The sequence below is a fragment of the Phaethon aethereus genome, assembly GCF_964289735.1.
Source record: "Phaethon aethereus genome assembly, chromosome: Z".
Classification (NCBI taxonomy): Eukaryota; Metazoa; Chordata; class Aves; order Phaethontiformes; family Phaethontidae; genus Phaethon; species Phaethon aethereus.
The window spans coordinates 37,261,734-37,284,684 of NC_138577.1; the positions used below are offsets into that span (position 1 = coordinate 37,261,734).

General features: G+C 41.8%; 1 protein-coding gene across 1 annotated transcript in view; it reads right to left on the reverse strand.

Annotated features, from left to right (window-relative positions):
• FREM1 (FRAS1 related extracellular matrix 1) overlaps positions 1 to 19,920 on the reverse strand; it is a gene marked incomplete at its 3' end in the record, with an annotated part of 67,467 nt that extends 47,547 nt beyond the window's left edge. The window contains exons 1-7 of the mRNA XM_082012885.1: positions 19,041 to 19,920; positions 14,190 to 14,284; positions 13,314 to 13,615; positions 12,609 to 12,805; positions 11,628 to 11,951; positions 10,194 to 10,302; positions 8,963 to 9,094 (exon numbers count right to left, since the gene is read on the reverse strand). Of these exons, the coding sequence (XP_081869011.1) occupies positions 8,963 to 9,094; positions 10,194 to 10,302; positions 11,628 to 11,951; positions 12,609 to 12,805; positions 13,314 to 13,615; positions 14,190 to 14,284; positions 19,041 to 19,271 (1,390 nt within the window). The 5' untranslated portion in view covers positions 19,272 to 19,920. The remainder of the gene's footprint in view (positions 1 to 8,962; positions 9,095 to 10,193; positions 10,303 to 11,627; positions 11,952 to 12,608; positions 12,806 to 13,313; positions 13,616 to 14,189; positions 14,285 to 19,040) is intronic.
• Positions 19,921 to 22,951: the final 3,031 nt, after the last annotated feature.

Here is a 22,951-nt window from a genome sequence, read left to right on the forward strand (position 1 = left end):
AATACCACCTTCCCCTTTTCTTTAAATACTTGCTTTATGTCTCTAGGCTATGCGTTTTACATGAATACATTTAACTATCCAAAAATCCAGCATTGATAGTGGCAGCATCTTTCCACTCTGCCAATAGCCGAGTGACTTTTTGTACCTAACCATTTTCCCTAAGAGAGCAGTGCTGTGCTGACTCATGAGATTGCAAAGCAAAATTAGTACTATTGACAATGCAGAACACTAAGGAATCGGAAGTCTAATTTAATTGCCATTTTTTGAAATAAACCTCCAAGCCGACAGTAAATAAAAAACATATCCAAATGTTGGTTGTATTTGCCAACAAATCAAAATCACTCGGCATTCCTTAGCATCTTCAAGCAAAAATGTAGGAAGTTAGAATACAGTGACTGCATTTCACTAGGTCATGCCTGCTCAAATGAAAGCAGAGCCGATTTCTTTAAAATTTCAGCTTTGGGATGTAAACGTACGTTAAGTAAAAGCTTAAGTGTCGAATTTTTCACTTTCAAACAAATTTTTCAATACCTGTTTTAATCCCCGTCTCTAGCGTGGCTGCGGCAGGGGAAGCCGTCCAAGTAGAGGGAGCGGAACTCGCTGGCCATCCCGCCCCCCCACCCGGCAGCGCCGGCGGGGCCGCCCGCCCGCGGCCCGGGGAGCCGGGGCAGGAGCGCAGAGCCGGGCCGGCTGGCGGCGGCTGGCGGCTGCTGCCCGTCGGTGCGCGGCCGTGCCCGCTGTCCTCGGTGCGGGTCTGGCTGCTCGCTCCGAGGGGGAAACCCGCAGAAGGACGCGTTCTCCCGCCCCGGGTTTCCTTGTTTCCCTGGACGGCGCAGAGCGGAGCAGGGCTGTGCTGGCGTTTCGCGCGGTCCGGCGGCGGCACCGCAGCTCTGCCCCCCGGGGGGACCTGGCCACCCTCATGTAGCCCTGCTGAGACGGGGCTCCATCAGGCCTGCCGCACGCCGTTACCAGCTGCATTAGCTCACCTGGGCTGCATTCACATCCAGTGGAGAAACGAAGAAAAAAATCAACTTCAAACTTTTCAACTTCAAATTAAATGGGTGTGCAGGCAGAATGCCGGGCTTAAAAGTATCTCCTGTTTAAGGATGTGGACAGCATAAATACGCTGTTGGCAAAAGTGTCTAAGCTATGCAACTGACTTTCTTTTTGAGCTTGTGAATTTTCTAATTTCTTACTGTGCATCCAGGTATTTCCTTCCACACCTTCTTTCTCTTGTAAATCTGTCTCTTGTGCTGGCAGTGTAACCAAGGTGGTAGGGAATTAAAATAAAATAGGGTTAGAAAATAGGTTTGTGAATTTGTAGCAAGTTGTAACTATAAGAACATTATGCACCAGCAATGCTGCTCAAGAACCCACCTAACCCTTCCCATCTTGATTTAATTATCAAGGAGTTAAGTGTAACATTGTGATCATGATATTATGTAACAAGTAGTCAGAAAGAAGGAACACCTTGGTCAGTTCGGTGGTCCGGTGGGTAGGAAATTATTCATTCTATAGTCCTGTCTTAAAACAAAGGACTGTGGGGTGAATGATTGCATATTGGGCCGACAGCCCGTGAAAGCCTATTGAGTGTTGCCAAGTTTAAGTGAACTTTGTAGGAAAGGTAATTCCGGCAGGGGGAGATCGCGACCACCGACTCAGAGACCACCCACTCAAGAAACCCTCCGACTCAAAAGATTAAGGAAGTAAAATCCCAAGAAATCATAGTGAGCATGTGTGGCCATTTACATGGTAGGCGAGGAATACTTAACCAATCATTGTATGGACACTTGATGAATATGTATTAATCTTGCCTATAAATGTTTGATTTTTGAACTGATCGAGTGAACACGATTTAGGAGGAGCTATCCCCCGTGTTCCCGGCGCCGTGAATAAAGAATGCCTGCCTTTTAACTCTACATTGGTGTTACGAGGTTTATTCCCGATTTTGGTGACAGTTTTGGCGACCCAGGTGGGACACTGCTTGTGAATCTCAACGGATCCGTGGGATCACAGGACCTCCAGCCAGCACCGAGGGATTCTCGGGGAGAACCTCTGATCCCCGGACCGAAGAATTCTGAGCAAGTCCCCTGGAAAGGTAATAAGGCATTCTTTAAAGGATTGAAGTAACGTGGGTTCCAGTCCCCCTAGCTCGCTCGTAAGGCGCGGCGAAAGCTATGCAGAGTAGGGCTGAAAGGTACCTCTGGAAAGGGTGAGGGTACGAGACCCTCACAAGGAATGCCTGCCTATAAGATGCGGTGAAAGCCTTGCAAGGTTGGGCTAGGGGCCCAGGTAAGGAGGTTGGGGGATTTCTAGCAGGGGGCTAGAAGATCCAGAGGGACCCTCGAGGAGAGTAGGGGTCCCTCCGACTAGTGCCTGTGATAGTGCACAATCACACCCACTAGTCTTGGGAAGATGGGAACATTTCCGAGTAAAAGATCTATCCCACAAAAAACACCTTTGGGATGTATTTTGAGGCATTGGAAAGATCTGGGAGGTGATCCTCTGACTCGGAAGCAATTAATTGAATATTGCAATCATTGGTGGCCAATGTATAGGTTGGACAGTGGGGAGAAATGGCCAGAAAATTGGACATTGCAATATAACACCATTTTGCAATTAATGTTGTTTTGTAAAAAGGAGGGTAAATGGGAAGAAATGGCTTATGTTGATTTATTCTTTACACTACAAAATCATCCAGAATGGCAGAGACAGTGTGGAATACATCTGTATGATCCCATGGTAAAGATTGTGAAAAAGAGAAAATGTGATGAGAACTCGAAACAGTGGTGGTGAAAGTTCCTTTTTCAATTACTGATTTAAGATCATGGAAAGAGACTGCAGGTACCTATCGGGAGGATCCCGAAAGGGTGGCTAAGGTAAAATGCTTGAAATTGCTTGGGCTGTATATAACAATAGAGAAAAAGAAAAATAGGTGAGGCAAGCCCGAAGGGGTGGAAAGCTACTAGCAGTTTTGGCAGGGAATAACAGGATAGGCAGAGGGAGAGGACGAGGAATGAATATCAGAGAGAGAAGGAAAATAAGCCCCGATTAGCAGAAGATCAATGTGCTGTTTGCAAGGAGTGTGGGCACTGGAAAAGAGAATGTCCTAAGGCAGGAGAATTAGATCCGGCTCTCCAGGCAATTAAATTAATGACTCTGGATGAAGAACTATGAAGGGGACCGGGGCAATCAACCCTAGCTGAACCTCTGGTTACATTGAAGCTAGGGAATGAAGAAATAGAGTTTCTGGAGCTACTTACTCAGTATTGAATACATGTAAAGGGAAATTTAGTCACAAATCGGTAGATGTTGTTGGTGCGACAGGGCGGAAGGAAAATTGGCCATTTTTAAAGCCATTAAAGTTTAAATTGGGAAAACAATGGGTAACTCACCAGTTTCTGTATATGCCTGAATGTCCACTGTCTTTGTTGGGATGAGATCTATTGAGTAAATTAGATGCACAAATAACTTTCAAAGATGGAGAAATCAAATTGTTAATACCAGAATCAAAAGCCATAGAGGCAAGAGTGTTTATGTTACAGGATTCCTACAGGGAAGAACAGATTCCAGAAGAAGTGGAAAATGCAGTTATTCCTTTGGTCTGGGTGAGTGGAATTCTGGGACAATCTAAATTGGCAGAGCTGGTAAAGGTGATTTTAAAACCTGGAGCCAAACCGGTAAGACAAAAACAATATCCTATTAAGTGGGAGGCTCGAAAAGGATTAAAGGGGTTGATTACAAAATTTTTAGAATATGGACTATTGGTAGAGTGTGAATCAGAATATAACACTCCCATATTACCAGTAAGGAAATCCGGAGGCAAGGAATACCGATTGGTTCAGGATTTAAGAGTTATAAATCAGATAGTCCAAGATATACACCCAGTAGTGGCTAATCCATATATTTTACTGACTTCCTTAAAAGAGGAACATAAATGGTTTACTGTACTAGATTTAAAGGATGCCTTCTTCTGCATACCTCTAGATATAGGCAGCCAAAACATATTTGCTTTTGAGTGGGAAAGTCTGGCCACAGGACGAAAGACCCAATTGACATGGACTGTACTTCCACAAGGATTCAAAAATAGCCCTATGGTATTTGGGAATCAATTGGCCAAGGAATTAGAGATATGGAAGAGACAGGACCAAAAGGGAAGTGTTCTGCTATCAGTTTACTAAATTTCCTAGGCCAAGGAGGATATAGAGTCTCCAGAAATAAGGCCCAAATAGGAAAAGAAACAGTAATTTATTTGGGATTTGAAATATCCCAAGGACAGAGACAATTGGGAAATGAAAGAAAAGAAGCTATCTGTCAAATTCCTGAACCAAGTAGCCCGAAAGAATTGAGAACTTTTCTGGGAATGATTGGGTGGTGCTGACTTTGAATTTTGGATTATGGATTGTATGTAAAGCCACCGTATGAGGCTTTAAAGGAATCCAAGGATTGGTATCTGACTTGGACACCTCAATGTCAGAAATCATTCAAAGAACTGAAAAAGGCATTAATGATGGCACCTGCTCTGGGATTACCTGATGTGACCAAACCTTTTGAGTTGTTTGCACATGAAAGGCAACATCTGGCTCTTGGAGTGCTGACACAACGGCTGGGATCCTGGAAACAACCAGTGAGGTACTTCTCTAAACAACTTGACAACGTGAGTAAAGGATGGCCAGGATGTTTACGTGCTGTAGCGGCAACAGTATTGCTGATCCAAGAAGCTCGAAAATCGACCATGGGCCAAAAGATGGTGGTGTACGTACCGCATATGGTAATAACTGTTCTAGAGCAAAAGGGGGGTCACTGGCTATCCCCCAGCAGAATGCTGAAGTATCAGGTTGTCCTATTGGAACAAGATGATGCGGCATTGAAAACCACACCGATTGTTAATCCAGCAATATTTTTGTCAACAGAGAATCCAACAGGAAATTTAGAACATGACTGTTTGTTAACTATTGAACAAGTTTATTCCAGTAGACCAGACCTGAGAGATGAACCTCTGGAAAAGCCTGATCTGGAGTTACACACAGATGGAAGTAGTTTTGTACGAGAAGGAAAACGAATGGCTGGATATGCTGTCGTCACCACCTCTGAGGTATTGGAATCAAGGACACTACCTGTAAGTACCTCAGCACAGAAAGCAGAATTGGTGGCATTGAGGCGGGCTCTACAAATAGCAGAAGGAAAAAGGGTAAATATTTGGACTGATTCTAAATATGCATTTGGTGTGATCCATGCTCATGGAGCCCTCTGGAAAGAAAGAGGATTGCTGTCAGCCCAAAGAACATCAATAAAGTACAAAGAAGAAATACTCCAACTCCTGGAAGATGTGCAGAGACCGAAAGAAGTGGTGGTAATGCATTGCAAAGCTCATCAGTTTGGTCAGATGGCTGTAAATATAGGTGATCGATTGGCAGACAAAGCTGCAAAAGAGGCCGCAGAATGAGGTATCCTTGCACTAGTACCAGTAAAACAAAAAATCAGGTGATAGTAACCCTGCAAATTATGACAGAACTCACAAAGGAAAAACATGAACAAACATTGGGGAGTAGATGCTATGGTTTCAAGTTTAAAAACATCTGTAGTATGTGTAGGAATGACAGGAATAGTTAAATCAATAATAGCTAGATGTCCAATCTGCCTTAAAAATAACCCCATGAACCAAAAGAGGCCACCTCTAGGAATGATAAAACAAGGAAATTCTTCAGGAGATTATTGGCAAATTGATTTCTCTGAGTTACCCAGACAAAATGGATACAGGTATTTATTAGTACTAATTGATACATTTTCTGGATGGCCGGAGGCCTTCCCTTACCGCACCAACAAAGCTAGAGAGGTAGTTAAAGTGTTGTTGAAGGAAATAATACCAAGATTTGGAGTGCCATTGGGAATGTCTTCTGATAGAGGACCACACTTTGTGGCAGATGTAGTTCAACAGTTCAGTAAAATTTTGGGTATAAAATGGGACTTATATACCCCTTGGAGGCCACAATCGAGTGGAAAAATTGAGAGATTGAATCAAATGTTGAAAAGACAAATAAGTAAAATTTGTCAGGAAACATCTTTGAAGTGGCCACAGGCTTTACCACTAGCTCTCTTGAGAATCAGGATCCAACCAAGATCAAGAGACGGTATAAGTCCATATGAAGTCCTGTATGGTAAACTGTACCAGACTCCTTTAATCCCAGGGGATATGAAGGTAGCTGGGGAAACTGATTTGAAAGTGTATCTAATTTCTTTAGGAAAAGTTCTTGGAGCACTTCGGAGATATATTGTGCTGACTAGGTCACTTGCCTTGGATACGCCTGTACATCAGTATCAGCCAGGTGATCTTTAAACTTGGAACTCTGAACCACTGCAGGAAAAGTGGAGGGGACCATTCTAGGTACTGTTAACAACTCATACTGCAATCAAGGTTGGAGGAGTGGAACCGGGGATACACTACACCCGAGCAAAGAAAGCCCTGGCATGGAAGGTCATCAATAGGGATTCAGAGACTGTAAAGTTGACTTTAAAACATGTTTAAGGAATTATCATTGGAAAATATGGGAAAATAGGTTTTGATTTGGAAACTGATGATGTTGGGAGCATTGTTTGGGATGGTAATAGATCAATTGGAAGGGAGAGTGAAGCAGAGCAGCTAATATACATTCCAAGGAGAACTCCAGAAGAAAATTTAATGGTAGGATTGATAAAAGAATTTGCAAATTATCAAAATGTAACCCAAATAACTGCATGTCTTCCAATTCCAAGAGCAGTAGGTGAATCAATTCCATGGGGAATCTTAACAACAAATTTGAGCACAGTAAGCACAAGGGATGAACAATTATGCAAAGAAATAAGTAGAGGCCTCCCTGTACATGATCCCGAGGAAGCTGGACATGTAGTCCATAATTGTGAAAATCAAACTAAGTGAGAGACAGAGGTTGCATGGGATTCAGTGTGGTCTATGGCTATTTTATCTCAATTTCAATATATGGCTAATACTTCATGGTGTTTTGCCTGGGACGGAACAGTCTTTACAGTTTTCCCATCAGTTAATGACAGGGGAACCACATCCAGGGAAAAGGAGGATATAGTACCCTGGTGGAATTGTAAAAAGATATATAATTGCAGTACAGTTGATAGAGCAGTCCAAGAAGTTCCTCCCTTAGCAGCTGCATTGAAATATGGGTGTTGGTGCAGAGGACTCAAGAATGAATGATTTAAATTTGACTAGTGTATGTAAAATTAGAAGGGGATCAATATTTAGTTGTAGAAGTTCTACAGTTCAGAGCCCAGGACATTTAGTTTGGGCAATGAGTGATGGAACTTGGACCACCCATTTACCAATGGACGGGAAAGTAAATGGAATGCCAACATTATGTCCAATCTGAAAGAAAGCTCCCTTTAGGGGAGATTCTGAAAATGTAAAGTTAATATGGACAAAAAGATCACAAATTGATGATGATTGGAATGATCCCTCGACAGGAGTGAAACTTGGATGAGCCTTAGAATCCTTATTGACTCCCTTGGCAACTTACAAGAATAGGGATTGGTTATATAAGTTGACAAGTCAAGTGGGAAGAGTAGCCAAAATAACAAGGAAAGGATTTAAACAACTAAATTTACAGTTACAAGCCACTTCGAAGATGACCCTACAAAATAGGATGGCTCTAGATATGCTCTTACTAAAAGAACATGGAGTTTGTGGATACCTGAGGGATAGGATAGATTGTTGTTGCATACACATCCCAAATGTTACCCAGGATGTTGAATATGATTTGGACTTATTGAGAAAAATAGAAAAGGATACTTAGGAAATGCAACAAGACATGCAAGAAAATTGGTTTGATAAAATTTTCAGTGGATTGGGATGAAACTTGAGTTCTTGGGTGAAGTCCTTAATTGGTACTGTGTTATTATTATTAATAATATCTTTGGGAATATTATTCATTTATCATTGTTTGAAAAAGGAATTTACAAAAAGAGCTACCATTGATAGCAGAATTACACTTGCATTGACTACAAAACACCAAAATTTAAATGGACTAACTAATAATGCTCCTACCATCATACAATAAAGTGATTGAATGTTAATAAGAAAATTAATTTGTAATGGAAGTATTGAAAAGAAATTATTTCAAAACTTCCAAAGGGGGGAAATGTAACCAAGGTGGTAGGGAATTAAAATAAAATAGGGTTAGAAAATAGGTTTGTGAATTTGTAGCAAGTTGTAACTATAAGAACATTATGCACCAGCAATGCTGCTCAAGAACCCACCTAACCCTTCCCATCTTGATTTAATTATCAAGGAGTTAAGTGTAACATTGTGATCATGATATTATGTAACAAGTAGTCAGAAAGAAGGAACACCTTGGTCAGTTCGGTGGTCCGGTGGGTAGGAAATTATTCATTCTATAGTCCTGTCTTAAAACAAAGGACTGTGGGGTGAATGATTGCATATTGGGCCGACAGCCCGTGAAAGCCTATTGAGTGTTGCCAAGTTTAAGTGAACTTTGTAGGAAAGGTAATTCTGGCAGGGGGAGATCGCGACCACCGACTCAGAGACCACCCACTCAAGAAACCCTCCAACTCAAAAGATTAAGGAAGTAAAATCCCAAGAAATCATAGTGAGCATGTGTGGCCATTTACATGGTAGGCGAGGAATACTTAACCAATCATTGTATGGACACTTGATGAATATGTATTAATCTTGCCTATAAATGTTTGATTTTTGAACTGATCGAGTGAACACGATTTAGGAGGAGCTATCCCCCGTGTTCCCGGCGCCGTGAATAAAGAATGCCTGCCTTTTAACTCTACATTGGTGTTACGAGGTTTATTCCCGATTTCGGTGACAGCAGGCCTCGGCAGGGAGTGACGTACGACAGTCTCTACAACGTCTTACTGACTGTCACATTACCGCAGCCAGTTGTCACTGGAGAACATGTTTCCAGGCCCTCAAGTTGAAATGATTTACCTCTCACTGTGAGCCGCCCATGCTGTAAGCCATCGACTGCAACCAAGCGAACATTTTGGACGTCATCATTGTCTACAATTTGGAAGTGTTGCCATGTGATGGGTCGGGATTGCCCTTCCAGGAGGTTGAGGCCTGCAAAGAGCAAAGCGTTGTTCCACCAAAGCGTCTGCAACATTCAAGGTTGTCAGCATCAAACCTGTCTAAAGTTTTTTGCAGCCAGGAAAAAAGCGTATTTAATTCCATCTGCATACCTATCTGTGACAGACATTTCAAAGCCAGCTTAAAATCTCTGTATCAGCTTTTATGCTGATATATATGTATGTATTCTTAGTCAACAGTCTTCAAGGAATTTTTTTCAGTGCAATCATGTATTCTGGTTCCCAGTGATCTGATAGACTAGCTAGGCATGTTTCTGGATATTTGCACAAACTTGAGCATCGCACTTGCAATCTCACAATGTCTGAAACTGAGCACTCAGTTTCCTTAGCGAGTCTGCATTGAAAAATATATATTCATCTTCATGATGGGAGACAGCGTCTCTTCTTCGTACTCAGTCATTTTGGGTGGGGCTTCTTTGGGAGACTTGAGGCCTCTCCTCAGCTCCTTCCCTTTCTACTGTGAGGAGTCTGCTTTCTCCACTATTAACTTCGAGACTTATTTGATCTTATACCTTTGACTTTTTATGATTAAATATCAAGGTACATTTCCCTCTGGGTGGGAGAGTCTGTTCTCTCTCCAGTGCAGGCATTATAAATCTCTTTGAATTAGCCTTAACCCTGTAAGGTTTCCAGGCTTCAGATGGATGGTGGTGTATCGTGCCCTCTTTTTCTAGTTGTTCGTTTTTGCAGACTTCCACTTTAAACAATACCGATAATCCTTGGTCTTCCCCACAGACTACCCTACTACTCCTATTCCATCACGTATTTGTCTTTACTATTTATGCGCTTTTATATCCAGTTTGTTCTTGAAGAAAATACTATATACAGAAATCCTGATTTCCCTGTAACTCCTTTTTTCTTTATTTTTCATTCCAGTTAAAACTTAAGATTTTTTCTAGTTGTTGTAACATGTTCCCCCCAAAATCGATAAAGGGAAAAAATGGATTTACACTCCCTCAGTTTAATGATACTTAAACTCTGGGTGTAAATCTGCATTTTAGAGCTTTGTCAAATGTCTCCATCAAAGTATTATAAATTCTGTAGCAAAATAAAATGAGGAAAAGAGATCTCACCTGTATTCCATGAAACCCGAGGAGCATTTGTGTCTGTTGTTCTGATAGAAAGATGCACAGTGATTGGTAAACTCCTTTCAAAGTAGAGGTCATGGACCTCAAACTCCACCTGTTATGAAAAGAGAAGAACTATTTGTTGAAAAAAAAGGGCCTGAAAACCATCTGTACCTCCAAACAAACTGTTCTTACCTGAGAGATCTTAAAGTCTTCTGATAGTATGTTGACAAATGAAACTTGACTTAGCTTCTAAAAAGAGCCTTTGAGGTTCTGCACTAAATTATGTATCTATCTGCCTTCTGTGCTCTTCACAGTGAATGTTGGGAAAGTTAGTTTGCAATGTGTGGAAATTAATGGGAAAGATAAGCATTTTCACTCTTGTTTGGGGTACAATTAACTCAGTGACTAACACAGGGCTTTTTTAATAGTAATAATAAGATGGGGAAGGGGCATTTCCCACTCTTTTAACATTCTAACAGTACCAAAAAAATTATGAAAGAAAATATATGGACTTGCACAGAAAAAATGAAAAAAAAAAAAAATTCTCCGAGTGCTGTCACACTACTGAATTACACAAAATACCTAGCAGTACCAGTTACTGAAAAAATAAAATAATGCTGCACCCAAAATAGGAGACATTCACTGTCAGCACTCTGTGGCAGGTCTGAAGGGAGAAGCGTCACTAGCAGCCAGCATGGAAGAGGTAGAAGTGGTGTCTGTTCATTCCCATGAAATGTAAAGGTACTCCTGCAGCCTTGGTCTCCTAGAGGGGCACCGTTACTCGCTTGCCAGTCGCTGTGGTACCAGTGATACCAGCCAGATACCAGCCTCCTCTCATCGTTTGCATCATGTTCTTGATGTTAGTGAGATGCTTTTACTCCTCCCAGCAGGAACTGTTGGGAGTGTCTTTTTGTTGCCCCTATAGCACCATTGCCGCAGTGGGTAGGGTGCAAGATCAAATGGCAGTTCTGACATTTAGCTGGTCCATCTTTCAGGGTTTAAATACATCACCTGTCCACAGGTCACAGGGATCAGTACTGTCACGTAGAGATAACAGCTATGTGGAAAAGGCACCACTGATCCTTCCAAAGGGTCGTGATTAGATCTACAAGTAGTGTTATTCCCCCTTCCCCCCCATAAAAAAAAAAAAATCCTGTTTAGATATTTTCAGTTAAGAGGGGAGAAAAATCTTTCAGTGCAAAGAAATTCTTAAGTAGTGAGCAACAAATACCTGATTTGTATTAGACAGTTAAGCTGATGAGTCATAGGAGAAAGTGATAAAAGATTTTACCCTGCTCCTGCACCGCATAAGGTTAGAGAAACCTCTTTCTTTTTTTTTTTTAATTGAAAAATACCCATTACAAATGAATGGATTGATTTAGCACTTGCTGAATCTTAAGGAGATGAAAAACAAATGCTCATACATTACACTGTTACCTCATAATTCCTCCTCTCTGTGTGGCTGTTATTTGGAGGCTGATAAGCAATGAGCATGTCACTGAGATCTTTCCCTGTGAAGGAGCCAACAGCTTTGGTATGGTCGGATAGATGAGTGATGAAGCCCTGTGGAGGTGGCTTGGTAATGTTGAATACAAGCAAGGACTTTGGAGTTTCGTTGTCTTCAGCATCGATGGTTGTGGTTGTAATGGGGGTTAAAATAAATTGGTTTACTTCCAGGATGAACTTTGCCATCGGGGCAGCTTTGGGTATTTCATTTGGAATAGCACCTTTAATCTGAACAGGGAGCCACGCATACTCAGTCTACAACAGGAAAAAATGAGACAACTGAAAGGACAAAGTGAAGCAAACAAAATAAATTAAATTTCCATTACCTTCACGTAGCTAATTGGGGTATATGTTAAAGCAATAATTACTTTGAAAAGAAAAATTGAAATATTTGAATGATAAAATGCCTAAAGTAAATATTCAGACCTCATGAAAAGGTCTCCCAGGTTCACTAGTCTTGTTTGTGTTACTAATTTCGGGCTGAAACAACTCACTTAATTTGATGTGAGTTTAATGGACAATTTTACCTGACAGAAACATGCACGAGCCATTAATTATTATTAACCAAATATGTTCACACAGCTCTGAACTTACTAATTACTATATATGTTGACGTCAGTGCAGCTCATGCTCTATAAAAAAAGGCAGAATTATGCCAGAATCAATTTTGCTCTCAGGCTAAACTAATGCCTGCCAGTAAACAACCAGAGAGAGGACCCGTATGTAACCATAATGGTCGAAGCATAGAGGCACGGATATAATGCATTTCATTTGTCCAGCTTGCAATGTTACAAGAACGGAAAAAACTTTCAGGATCGCTCTCTCTCTTCAAATGTGAAAAGGAGAAAAAAATTTAAATTTTTTAAAAACCAGGAAGACAATCAGACATTGTAAAGTAGCCTTGAAGTCTACCTTGTGCAAAGTTTTGCTTCTGCTGTCTGTGAGGTCCAACCTCACAGGAATATAATCGGTGTCAGGCGAGGGAGGGTCAAAGTGCTGATATCGGATCCCCATCCTCAGAAATTCTTCGCAGCTCGTTTTTGTGTTGTGAATGACTCCCAGTCGCAGCACGCAGCTCCCGTTTCTGCACTGCTGGCCGAGGCTCTGCTCTGTAACCCAACAGAAGCAACAGTGAAACAGTTACCGGGGCAGAAACCGACATGGCAAGCCTGGCCGTATAGCTGAAGTAACCCTGATAAAAAGCCAGTGTGACGAGAATTAGGACTCCTTTCCTGACTTAACTTGTCCTACAGGATTTTGTTTTCAACTGACATCTTCCAACTCCAACTTCCCTTGGTCTCTTGGGTCGGTGCTGCCTCCAACAACTCCCTGTGCCGTTTCTACTGAGTCTTGGCACAGTAGAAGCTGTCACATTGATCCACATGTCTAGGAGCCAAGACCAGACTCCAGTCGGAGGACTACTGACCCAGATCTGTGAGCTGCGTTGTGCTCCACACAAACTTCATGTCCCTTTCAGTTTCCGTGATAGCTCAAGCTGTTCATTAAACTTCACATGACCCACTGTTACCCAGCACGTCTGAAGCAACCCACTGCTGCAGACTTAATCTGCTGGTCTCTTTGAAACCTCCTAATACAAACAACTAAAGCACATCGTACTAGGGCCAGGGAAGAAGCTCTGTGGCTGATCTCCACGAAGCTGCTCTTGCTGCGCTTTCCCGGTGATGAGCTGGCCGTGAGCAGGCAGGTGGGTTTCCAAAGAAGCTATGGAAATGGTGCAATCCAGATTTATCTTCCTGTCATAGTCAAAAGCGAGGACGTTCTTGTCAATCACCCTGGACAGACCATGGTACTCAGGGACCTCCAGGGCACGGGAGCGCATTTTTATGATATTACAGTCTGGCTCAAGTAGCTGCACATGGAGGGTGAATGTTTCTACAAATGTTTCAGTTTCTGTAAACCTGCAGATAATAGAAGAAAATTAATTATGTTTCATCCCATCTTCTGTCGCTCTGTGAGTTTGGCATTGGCCTTACTTTCTGAATTGAATTACTTGAACCCCTGTCTCTCATGTGTCCTCAAACCCCAGGTCGCCAGAGGCCACGAGGTGCCAGACACTGCTGCACACCTCCTCATACTTGTAAAAAGGGTGTTTGTGTGAAGGAAGAGGTTACTCGTGTATGTGCAAGGGTCTGTATAAAGAGGACAGTACAGGACATACAGTGCTCTGAAACTACTGCTGTCATTTTCAATAATAACAAAAAAAAAATCACTGGTTTTTCTGTAATGATCAAGCAATACATAATATTTATTAGTACTAACAAATACATTATTTGAGGATATCTGAAATACACTGTGAGAAAAGTTTCTGTAAACGGATGGTCACTTGTTGGCTAATGATGTTGCTACTGGACCTAAGTAGTTACGATACATACAGCAGAACATGCTTTTACCATGAAAAATGGACTGCTTCCTCTTCCTGAGGGCAGCCGTTCTTCCGGCAACAATGAAGTGTGATCTCTCGCCTCTGCTTACCTGTACAGCCTAAGCATGACCGTGTCTTCATCTAAAATTGGACAACCATTGTGAGTATATTTGACTTCATTAGGAAGGAAGTGGCAGTCAAAAACCTATGGAGGAGAAAGAATAGACAAGTACAACACTGTCAAGGATGTTAACGTCACAGCTTCTGTTCCGATTCTCTCTGACTGTCAGGAATGCGTCAGACTAAGGGAATTTTTACTCTGTCATTTATTTCCATGAGTAGGTGTTCACCTATTCTGCAGTCTCCCTCTGAGAGCAAGAGAAACACTTCAATGTGGGGCTGCTGGCACTCTACAAGAGAACAGGCGTACTAATGTCGTTGTTTCAGGCTGCCGAGTCCCTCCTCCAGCGCAACAAATAGTTCGATCTCACACTTCTCTACTGCCGCAGCCCGTGGGCTTACGGATGCAGCTGTATTCAGTGGGAGAACGGCAGTGGATCTGAAAAGCCAGCAGTTCCTGCAGTATGTTAGATTTATTAGCCTTTAAAGTTGCTCATGGAGGTAGCTTGAGTATACAGTAAATATTGCTTTATGGTCACTACCATTGACTACAAAAGTATGATCCTGTGGCATGTCTCTGTTGGAAACTTTGCTAGCTCAGATTTGTTATGTGTTTGTGGAACATTGACTTCGTACCAATAGCCTTTTACCAGACCAGATGTCATCTCTGTGCCATACCAACACCCAGCCCCCATGTCAGTGTAAGCCCACAGCATAAAACCAAACAGGATTTCTGTATTCTGTCCGCCAGCTAATTCAAAAGAGACTAATTCTTATCACACACCTGATACAGGTCAAATTTGCAAAGATGGCTGGCCACAGTTTAGCCATCTAAGACAGACGTTTGTTTCAGGATCATTGTTTTATTTAATGGTTTGTTGACTTGCAAAAGTGAGGCCATGAGGAAAAATGCCTGATCCAGATGCAAAAAAGATTGCTTTGGAGAGTTCTGACACACCCATTCTTTGGAGGAAGGGTTTGTATTCTGGGGCACAGGATTTTCATGTCCTCACATATGCTAATTTGCAAGTCTGGCAAATTACAATTCCCATGTAGCTATATTTCTTTATAGAGTTTAACAGCTGAAAGCTCCTAGCATTGGTAAGACCACGTCTGTGTTATCCTTGTGGTAACAGAGTACCCCGACGCAGCCCACGTGCAGACGGAGGATACTCACGTTTCATATCTACAGAGAGACAAGGCATATGTTTGTCGGCAAGAAGGCAAAAGCTAATCATTGCATTTCCTGAGCGTCTCACTGTGAAACTAAATGTGGTTTTGATTCAGTTTTTATGGGCAGTTTTCACACATGGTTAGTTCTTCTATGGACTAAAGTAAAATCTGTTCAGCATTCACTAACAGACCTGATGAGGTCCTAACTAATAAGGATTAATATGCATATGCGGCTGGCTGACAAACAACATCTTTTTGCAAAAAGATGAGGTAATTTCTTACCACCAGTCATTTCTTAAAAATACACAAGAATAATCATGAAGTGGCTGGCCTGAATTACCTACATATCCCCAACCACTTTGGAGGATGGTGAAATGGAAGGGGGTTATTAATGAGGTTCTGAAATGTTGAGTGGAAGTGCAGCACATAAAGAACATCTTTGGATGCTCTGACTTTCAGTATAAATTAAAGTAACACTTTAATTCCTAAAGTAGTTAGTGCGTAGTTAACAACAGCACATCAGGACCACTTTGTGGATTTACACTGAAGGATAGAAGAACTAGTGACCTTTGTTTCTTTCTAGCCATTACACAGAATTAGAACTTGCATCTTTCTATAATGGAAAAGTAATTAGAGTTTTTCAGCTTCCATTTTTACTGGTAGTGTCCACTCCCACCAAAGTTATTTTAAGATGATCAAGCTGTGTGGTAGTTGTTCTATATTCCTAGTGATTTTAAAATGTATTGACTGCTTTTAACTTTCATCAAGAAGCACATTGTATAGAGGGGTTTTTTTTAAGTAATGAATTAGTTGATTATCAGATATATATACATGGATTTACCACTCTAAAATAATCTTGGAATAAACCATAGTACGTGGTGTTATGGAAAGTATGACTGATTTTATTTGTTAGGACTGCTTAGAAATGAAGGACAAGAACAGTTTGTGAAAAACAAAATTGCTGTCATATGATGAAGGTTTTGACTATGTTGTGGCTGTTCTGTTGTGTATTGTTTTCAAATGGCACAGAAATACGTTTTGTTATTTTTCAGTATGTAACAAACACTATGTCTTTTTCTTACTTAATATCTTTTTTTTCCTAGTACAATCTAACGTAAAGGAAGGTGCTTAATGGATTAGATAGTCCTAAGTGATATCATACAAAAAAAGGAAAAAAAAAAGTAATAGGTGCTGTGTTACGTTGAAGAAAAAAAAGGTACATTATATACAAAAGCCACTCATATTACAGCTTTTAGTAGTTTAATGTTGTACACTGAAGATGAGATTCTTCACTGATGTAAATCAGTGTAGAGTCCCCAAAGTCAGTAGGGTTTTTGGTGACATGTAGGTCTGTTGTGCACCTGACAATGAGATACTGCTCAGATGATGCTTCCCTGTTCATATCAGAGGGGACTGCCTACAGCAGAGGAGATGGTTTGTCATATCGAACAATTAATTCCTTTCTTTCTAAGGCATCATTAGTTCCATCTCATAATTGATAACAAGGGGATGGAAAATGAAGGGCCTTTCCACAAAAGTCTGTTACCACAGACTGACAGTCATTTTATATATGTATAAGACACAATCTGCTTTGCAAAAAGAAGTCTCTGTTTTATGTTTCCTAATATGTTTTCCTTTTATATGAACAGGCAACTCTAATTGCCTATAAATTCACTGGGTAAGACAAAGGAGATCTAAACCTTTTCCTAATTACTGTCAAGTGTTTTTTTTTCTACTTCAACTGCTTTTCAATTACAATGTAATTAAATTGACATACATTCCTGGGACATTACTCACTTCAATGGCAGTAAAACAAATCAGACCAGAGACATTTTCTGGCTGCAGAATTTCCTGGTGGGAAGAGCACGAGTAGCACCAGGAAGGCCAAACTCTGGCACCTTTTTTAGGAATGGTGACAGCTCAGGCAGCGCTCTTCAGTGTCTGGCTCAGGATTTTGTCATTTAAAACAGAAACCTGCGACTTAGAAATGCCACCTTGTTCTTTCCCAGCAAGGAAATATGACTTGAGATATCTGCTTATCTCTCTGGCCTCCCCATGGCTGTGGAGAGGAGGAGGAGGCACCTTTCCTAACAGAATGGCACGCAGGTCAGGAGCCGTCCAGGGGGGTATCGGGGACACCACCAGGAGCCACAGCCCCTCTCCAGCCTGGTACCACAGGGCCACCTGCCCGGCAGAGCTCAGCCCTCCGGAGGAGGTGTGCCTGCAGCCTCCAGGAGCCACATTAGCTGCCCGGGCTCACACTGGGGCCATGAAAGGATGGGCGCATAATGAGGTTGGGAGTGGGGAGAGCCAAGGACCCTAGGTATTCTGGAAAATAAGGTATGGCGAACACACATCTCCTGGGGTCTTTGGAAAACTGCCTCTGACCCTCTGCCTGAAGCACGTCAGGCTTTGAAGGACACAGTGGCTTTTCCAAAGCACCTGGCTCCTATTGCACGTAGAGCCTGGGGCAGAAACCGAGAGCAAAGTCACCCAGCCGGCCAGCCAGCTTGCCTACAGGAGAGGTTTCCCAGTAACGAGATACCTAAGTCTCTCTTTTTCTCCTCGTGGGCCAAACTAGACTGGGGAGGTGGAGGGGTGGGGACTGCGGTCAGAGCCCTGGCGCTGACAGAGGACAAGCCCTGGGGAAGTCTCAGCAGAGGCACCGCACGTCTTGGGGCCAGTCTCTAGAGAAGATTGCGCACTGTCCGGCTCATCGCCTCCTCTTTTCCCAGGCGTGCCTCTGCTCCTTCCAGGCGCCGGTAAAGCTGAAGCACTCGTCAGTGGTCTGCAAAAATAATGATGAAGACCAAGCCAGATGCTTTGAAAAATCTCCTGAGGCTGGTGCTCCTTCACAGAGACCACCAGAAACCTGAGAGAGGATGTTTAAAACAATATACGTACGCAAACATATAGAAGTGGGTGCTGCATGGTACAATTAAGAAAACTTTGTGAAAATAAACAAAACCTGTTTGGTTATGGTTCATTTTAAAACCATTAATCTTCTACCTCTACCATTACATCTTCATGTCAATTACTTCCAATTCCTTCCTTCTATGACTCAAGTGGGGAGATTCGTGAGGCAAATGAGTAGCAGAACAGTGATATGTGAAATATATTTCATTATTCCTACAAGCTTGAAATTTTAACAGAAAACTTTTTTTTTTAATGTATTTGCCATCTGCTAGCAATTTAGCTGTTGCAGAGCAAACAACGGTGTACACAATGTGCTTATTGTATGTGATGTTTTTTTTCCTTAATTGCTCCCTAAGTAGTGGCTGCGTGACTAAAATGCAAAATGCTCTAGCGGGCTTTGCATTACCCGAGGGGCACTGGTTACCCTCGTGGTAGAAAAACAAGCAGCTGAGAGGCAGGAGGATATTTCCTAACTGAAAGTTTTGAAATATCCATTCTCTGCTTGTGAAAGGTGACTCTGACCAAACCCCCTTTGATGCACTTGTGTTACTGAGCTCAGTTTTTGCATTTCAGGGGTGCAATTCTCTGTAGAGCTGGCTACTTTTTAGCAAATAGGTGAATCTCACAGGCCATCCAGTTTCATGCCTTTTAGTCACTACCCCCCAAAAAAATTCAATAAATCAGCTCTTCCTAGGTTCTCCCACACCTGCACACACGTGGACACTCAGAGCAGCACAACAGAGCCCGAATACCTGTGGAGTTAGTTTCCCAACCCTCTGTGTTATTGGCTCATTAATCACAACTTCAACTTTGCAGACATCCTTCTCTCTGGGGACGGAAAACTTGAGGTCATCTTCTGACAGGAAGACAGACTGTCCCTTCATCACTTTCACCCCAAGGTTGACACTAATAAAGGAGGAGCAGACAACTCTTAGTACAACAGGCAGCAGTAGAAACAACCAGCTTTTCTCAAAGGGCTTCATATTATGAGAGGATGCCAGCTCTTTTCCACCAGTGAAGTTGTTCTTAACATGAGAAGTCTTCTCTTTCTCCACCAGCAGATTTTCACCATATAATGAAGGACCAAAATATTAATCGCAGGTAAAAAGGTACCACATGTTTTCTATTAAGATGCACCCCTTGACTGAAATTTGGACATTGGCCTTTTAAAATATCCTTGTTTTTTTACAAAATTAAATCTGGCAAAATGACGAATGTGTTCTCAGAGTACTTTTAACGTTTGTTAATCCTGCAAGAAAAAGAAAAAAAAAATTGATATAAGGAAGTGAGCAACTATTGGGAAAAAAAAAATAACCACACAAAAAACTTCTGCAACTTACAATTGTGGTTCATTTAAAGCAGCAGTTTAACTTCACCTTTGGATATTATTAAGTGCACACACACTCAGAAAATTAGCTACGTGCCAATGAGACTCCTCCCTCAATGGATCAGCTCTCAATATGAATTCCTGGCACCTTCGATCCATACGCACATACAAACACTTGCTGTGTAGGAACCTTTGCTACTGCTGGGGTTTTAGGCTACTGCCTTTTTTACCGCTGGGCTGAGTAGATATTGATAAATGAGGATGAGCATCCAAGAATTTGAAAGTGCAGGAATAGCCATTCATCCAGATTCAATATACCTGAAAGTGGGACAAAAGGAGAGTGGCCTTTCGTTAAATCTACTTTTGCTTTTCCATTGAATGTGAGGGAAAAGATTCAACCTTTAGGTGAAAACACCTTGCCAGTGCCTCTCTGTTCTTCCTGCTATAGTGAAGGATATCAACATAGAAACATACGATATGGCACAACAAAGCTGAATTTTTTATTTTTCACAAAAAAAGTGATCATTCTGAGGCAAATTCAGTGGAAATAAAGAATAAAATGTAATATAGAAAATAAAATTACACAAGCCCTTCATGTCCCCAGTTACAGTTAATCTTCATCTTTCATGTTTATAAACTCATAAGAAAAGCATCGTTCTTCTGACATTGAACACTGTTGAAATCCTTATGAGAACCTAATTTCTCCAGCCCTCCAAAGTAACCGAATTTGTGGCCTAAAGAATAGGCAATGGTATTATTTAATTAAATTTTATAAGATCATAGGTAATTTCAAGCTAATAAAGCATCAATGTTCCTTCAGTTTCTTGTAAATTTTTAGTGCCACAGCCCTACAACCAACACTGAGTTTTCTTGAAAGTGTATAAAAAAACAAATCCATGTATCCCTTTATTTCCTTCATTATTGTTAACAGATAAGTGTTCACTCTACTGTCTCCGGCAGGATGACCTTCTGAACAGCCTACAGTTGTATGCACATATCCACCCAGTTTTACATTTAACTGAACAATGAACAGCAGTTAAGAATTTCTTTAAAATTGTTCACTTCCTAAAGTAACACAAGACAGATCTGCTCACTTCATCCCAGATTCAAGATTGAAGACATTGGGAATAACATACGTTTAAAGTTAGATGTATGTTGACTAGGCTTAGCCACAAATCTTAACTTTGGTTTTGTAGGTTTTTTGTCTGAAAATGTTTCCATTTTGATCTAAAATTATGCAGCCAGATCAGTCTGAACAAAATATTAGAGAAAATGTAGAATTCTAGCCAGAGGAAAGGGAATGAAATTCATAGTCAAAAGTTTTTTAACATGTTCCAGAAACGAATCAAAATCTCAATTAATTTAAAAAAAGTTTATTTACACAGACAGCTTTTACTAAAATCCAGATATGTAAATGTACTTGGTAATTTCTGTTTCTTTCTAGTGGGATGGGTATACATGGCACTTCATTGAAATGAGCACATCTGAGACAGCGCTGCACTTCCTAAAATTCACAGTTTTGAAACAGAGTCTGCAATCCTATGAAGGACAACTTGGAAAGAGGAGGAGGAAAACAGATTACACTTCAGTCTCCAAATGGCAAAGTATGTTTTGCAGCAAATGCACCCTTTTAACCTGAATATCTGACAGGCATTTATCACGTAGCGTATGGGTTGCTATCATTTATCAACTATAACCAGCTACAAAGCACGGAGGGATGTTCTGAGTGAAAACATTCTCTATTGCTGTGCTCTCTTCCTACTTCCTGACTCAAAGAAAATGAAGATAGGTCTGAGAGAAGTGAAATCAATTCCTTGGCATATGTCTCAAGACGCTGCTCTGCCTAACATCTCCTCTGACTTCAGGCATGCCAGGATCCTTGGCCAGCAGGAAGCTCCTAGCACAGGGATTGCAATAGATTTTAAATCCTTTGACTCCAGCCCTTGGTGAAGAAGCAACGCATGAGTAAGTCGCAGCTTGTTTCAAAGAAGACCCAGTTTCTTAAGCCATAGAGAAGCTCAGATAAGAAGAAAATAGTTAGGAATTTTCATCTCTGGCTAGGACCTGGCAAAGTGCTAAGAGGCAGTCAATGGCTCCAAAGCATAGACCCGGTGATTTACAGCTCATGACAATGCCAGTAACTCTGTGCTCCGTAACACCAGCACGAGGCACAGATTTACAGTGCAAAACACCTTTATTCACAGGGCACTTGGTACTTTAGGAGAATTGACAAAATTGAAGCCTGGACAGTTTTGACTTTCTTCATCCCACCTGGATATCCACCACAAAAACACGTTATACTTCAGAATAATCACCAGTTCAGAAATGGCACTGGCCGGGAAGCGTATTGTTCTCTTCACACTTCATATGCCTGCTTACAGGAAGGGAAAGCCAGCTGTCTGTCTCCAACAGGCGCTGCAGAGACATCTGCACCTTGATTCTGATGAAGCCCAGGTCAGTCCATGTTCTGGTGCCTGCCCCATAAACCCCAGCACTGGGTGCAGGTATAAGCCTCAGGCACAGCGGGTGGTTTCTTTGCTACCTTTTCTTACCCTGTGATCACTAAGAGCAGAAATGCTCCAAGAGGAGCCAGGACCGTTTTGGCCAATTTCGTGGTGGGTGTGTGAGCCATTCTCTGCTACAAAATGGGTCCCATGCTGTCACTGTGTGTTACAGACTTGCTTTGACTGCTTTTGCTTGCAGGTACTGCAATGTTGCAGCATTTGGCCCCTACGTGTCAACTGCAGAGCTGTCTCCCTGTGTGGCCAGCTGAGGATCTTGAGAAGTGTGACCTCACTTTCTCAATCACTTATCCAATGATAGCAAAATGAAATGGCAAGAGATCCCTGCAGCGCATAATGCAGCAAAATGAGGCGGCTTTGGAGTGAATGCCACCAGATAAGCATTCTCCCCTCTGTGTGAAGGAGGCCATTGCTTCAGTGAAGTCGTGTGTGTGCTACACGGTACTTATGATGATCCACAGTGACAGTGCATTGGTCTCCAGCAGCTCTACAACTGCTGGTGATGCCACTGCCATATTTTGTGTCTGCTTCAGACTTCCTTACAGTATCCTTATTTCCCTGCCCTTAATATCACAGTTGAGTCTGATTCATCCCTGCTATTCCTTGGCGTGTGACCTGTGTATCCAGAACGAAGAAATGACTGAGGCACTATTTAGTTCCAAATGCACCACAATATTTCAGATAGAGGCTTAGTGAAATAACGGTGTTCATGAACAGCATGTTAGGAGAATCAGTGGTTTTAAACTAAGCTCTTTCCTCATTGACTGTCTAAGGGTTTGCCTATATGGCAAAACAACTGAACCAGGTCCAGGGG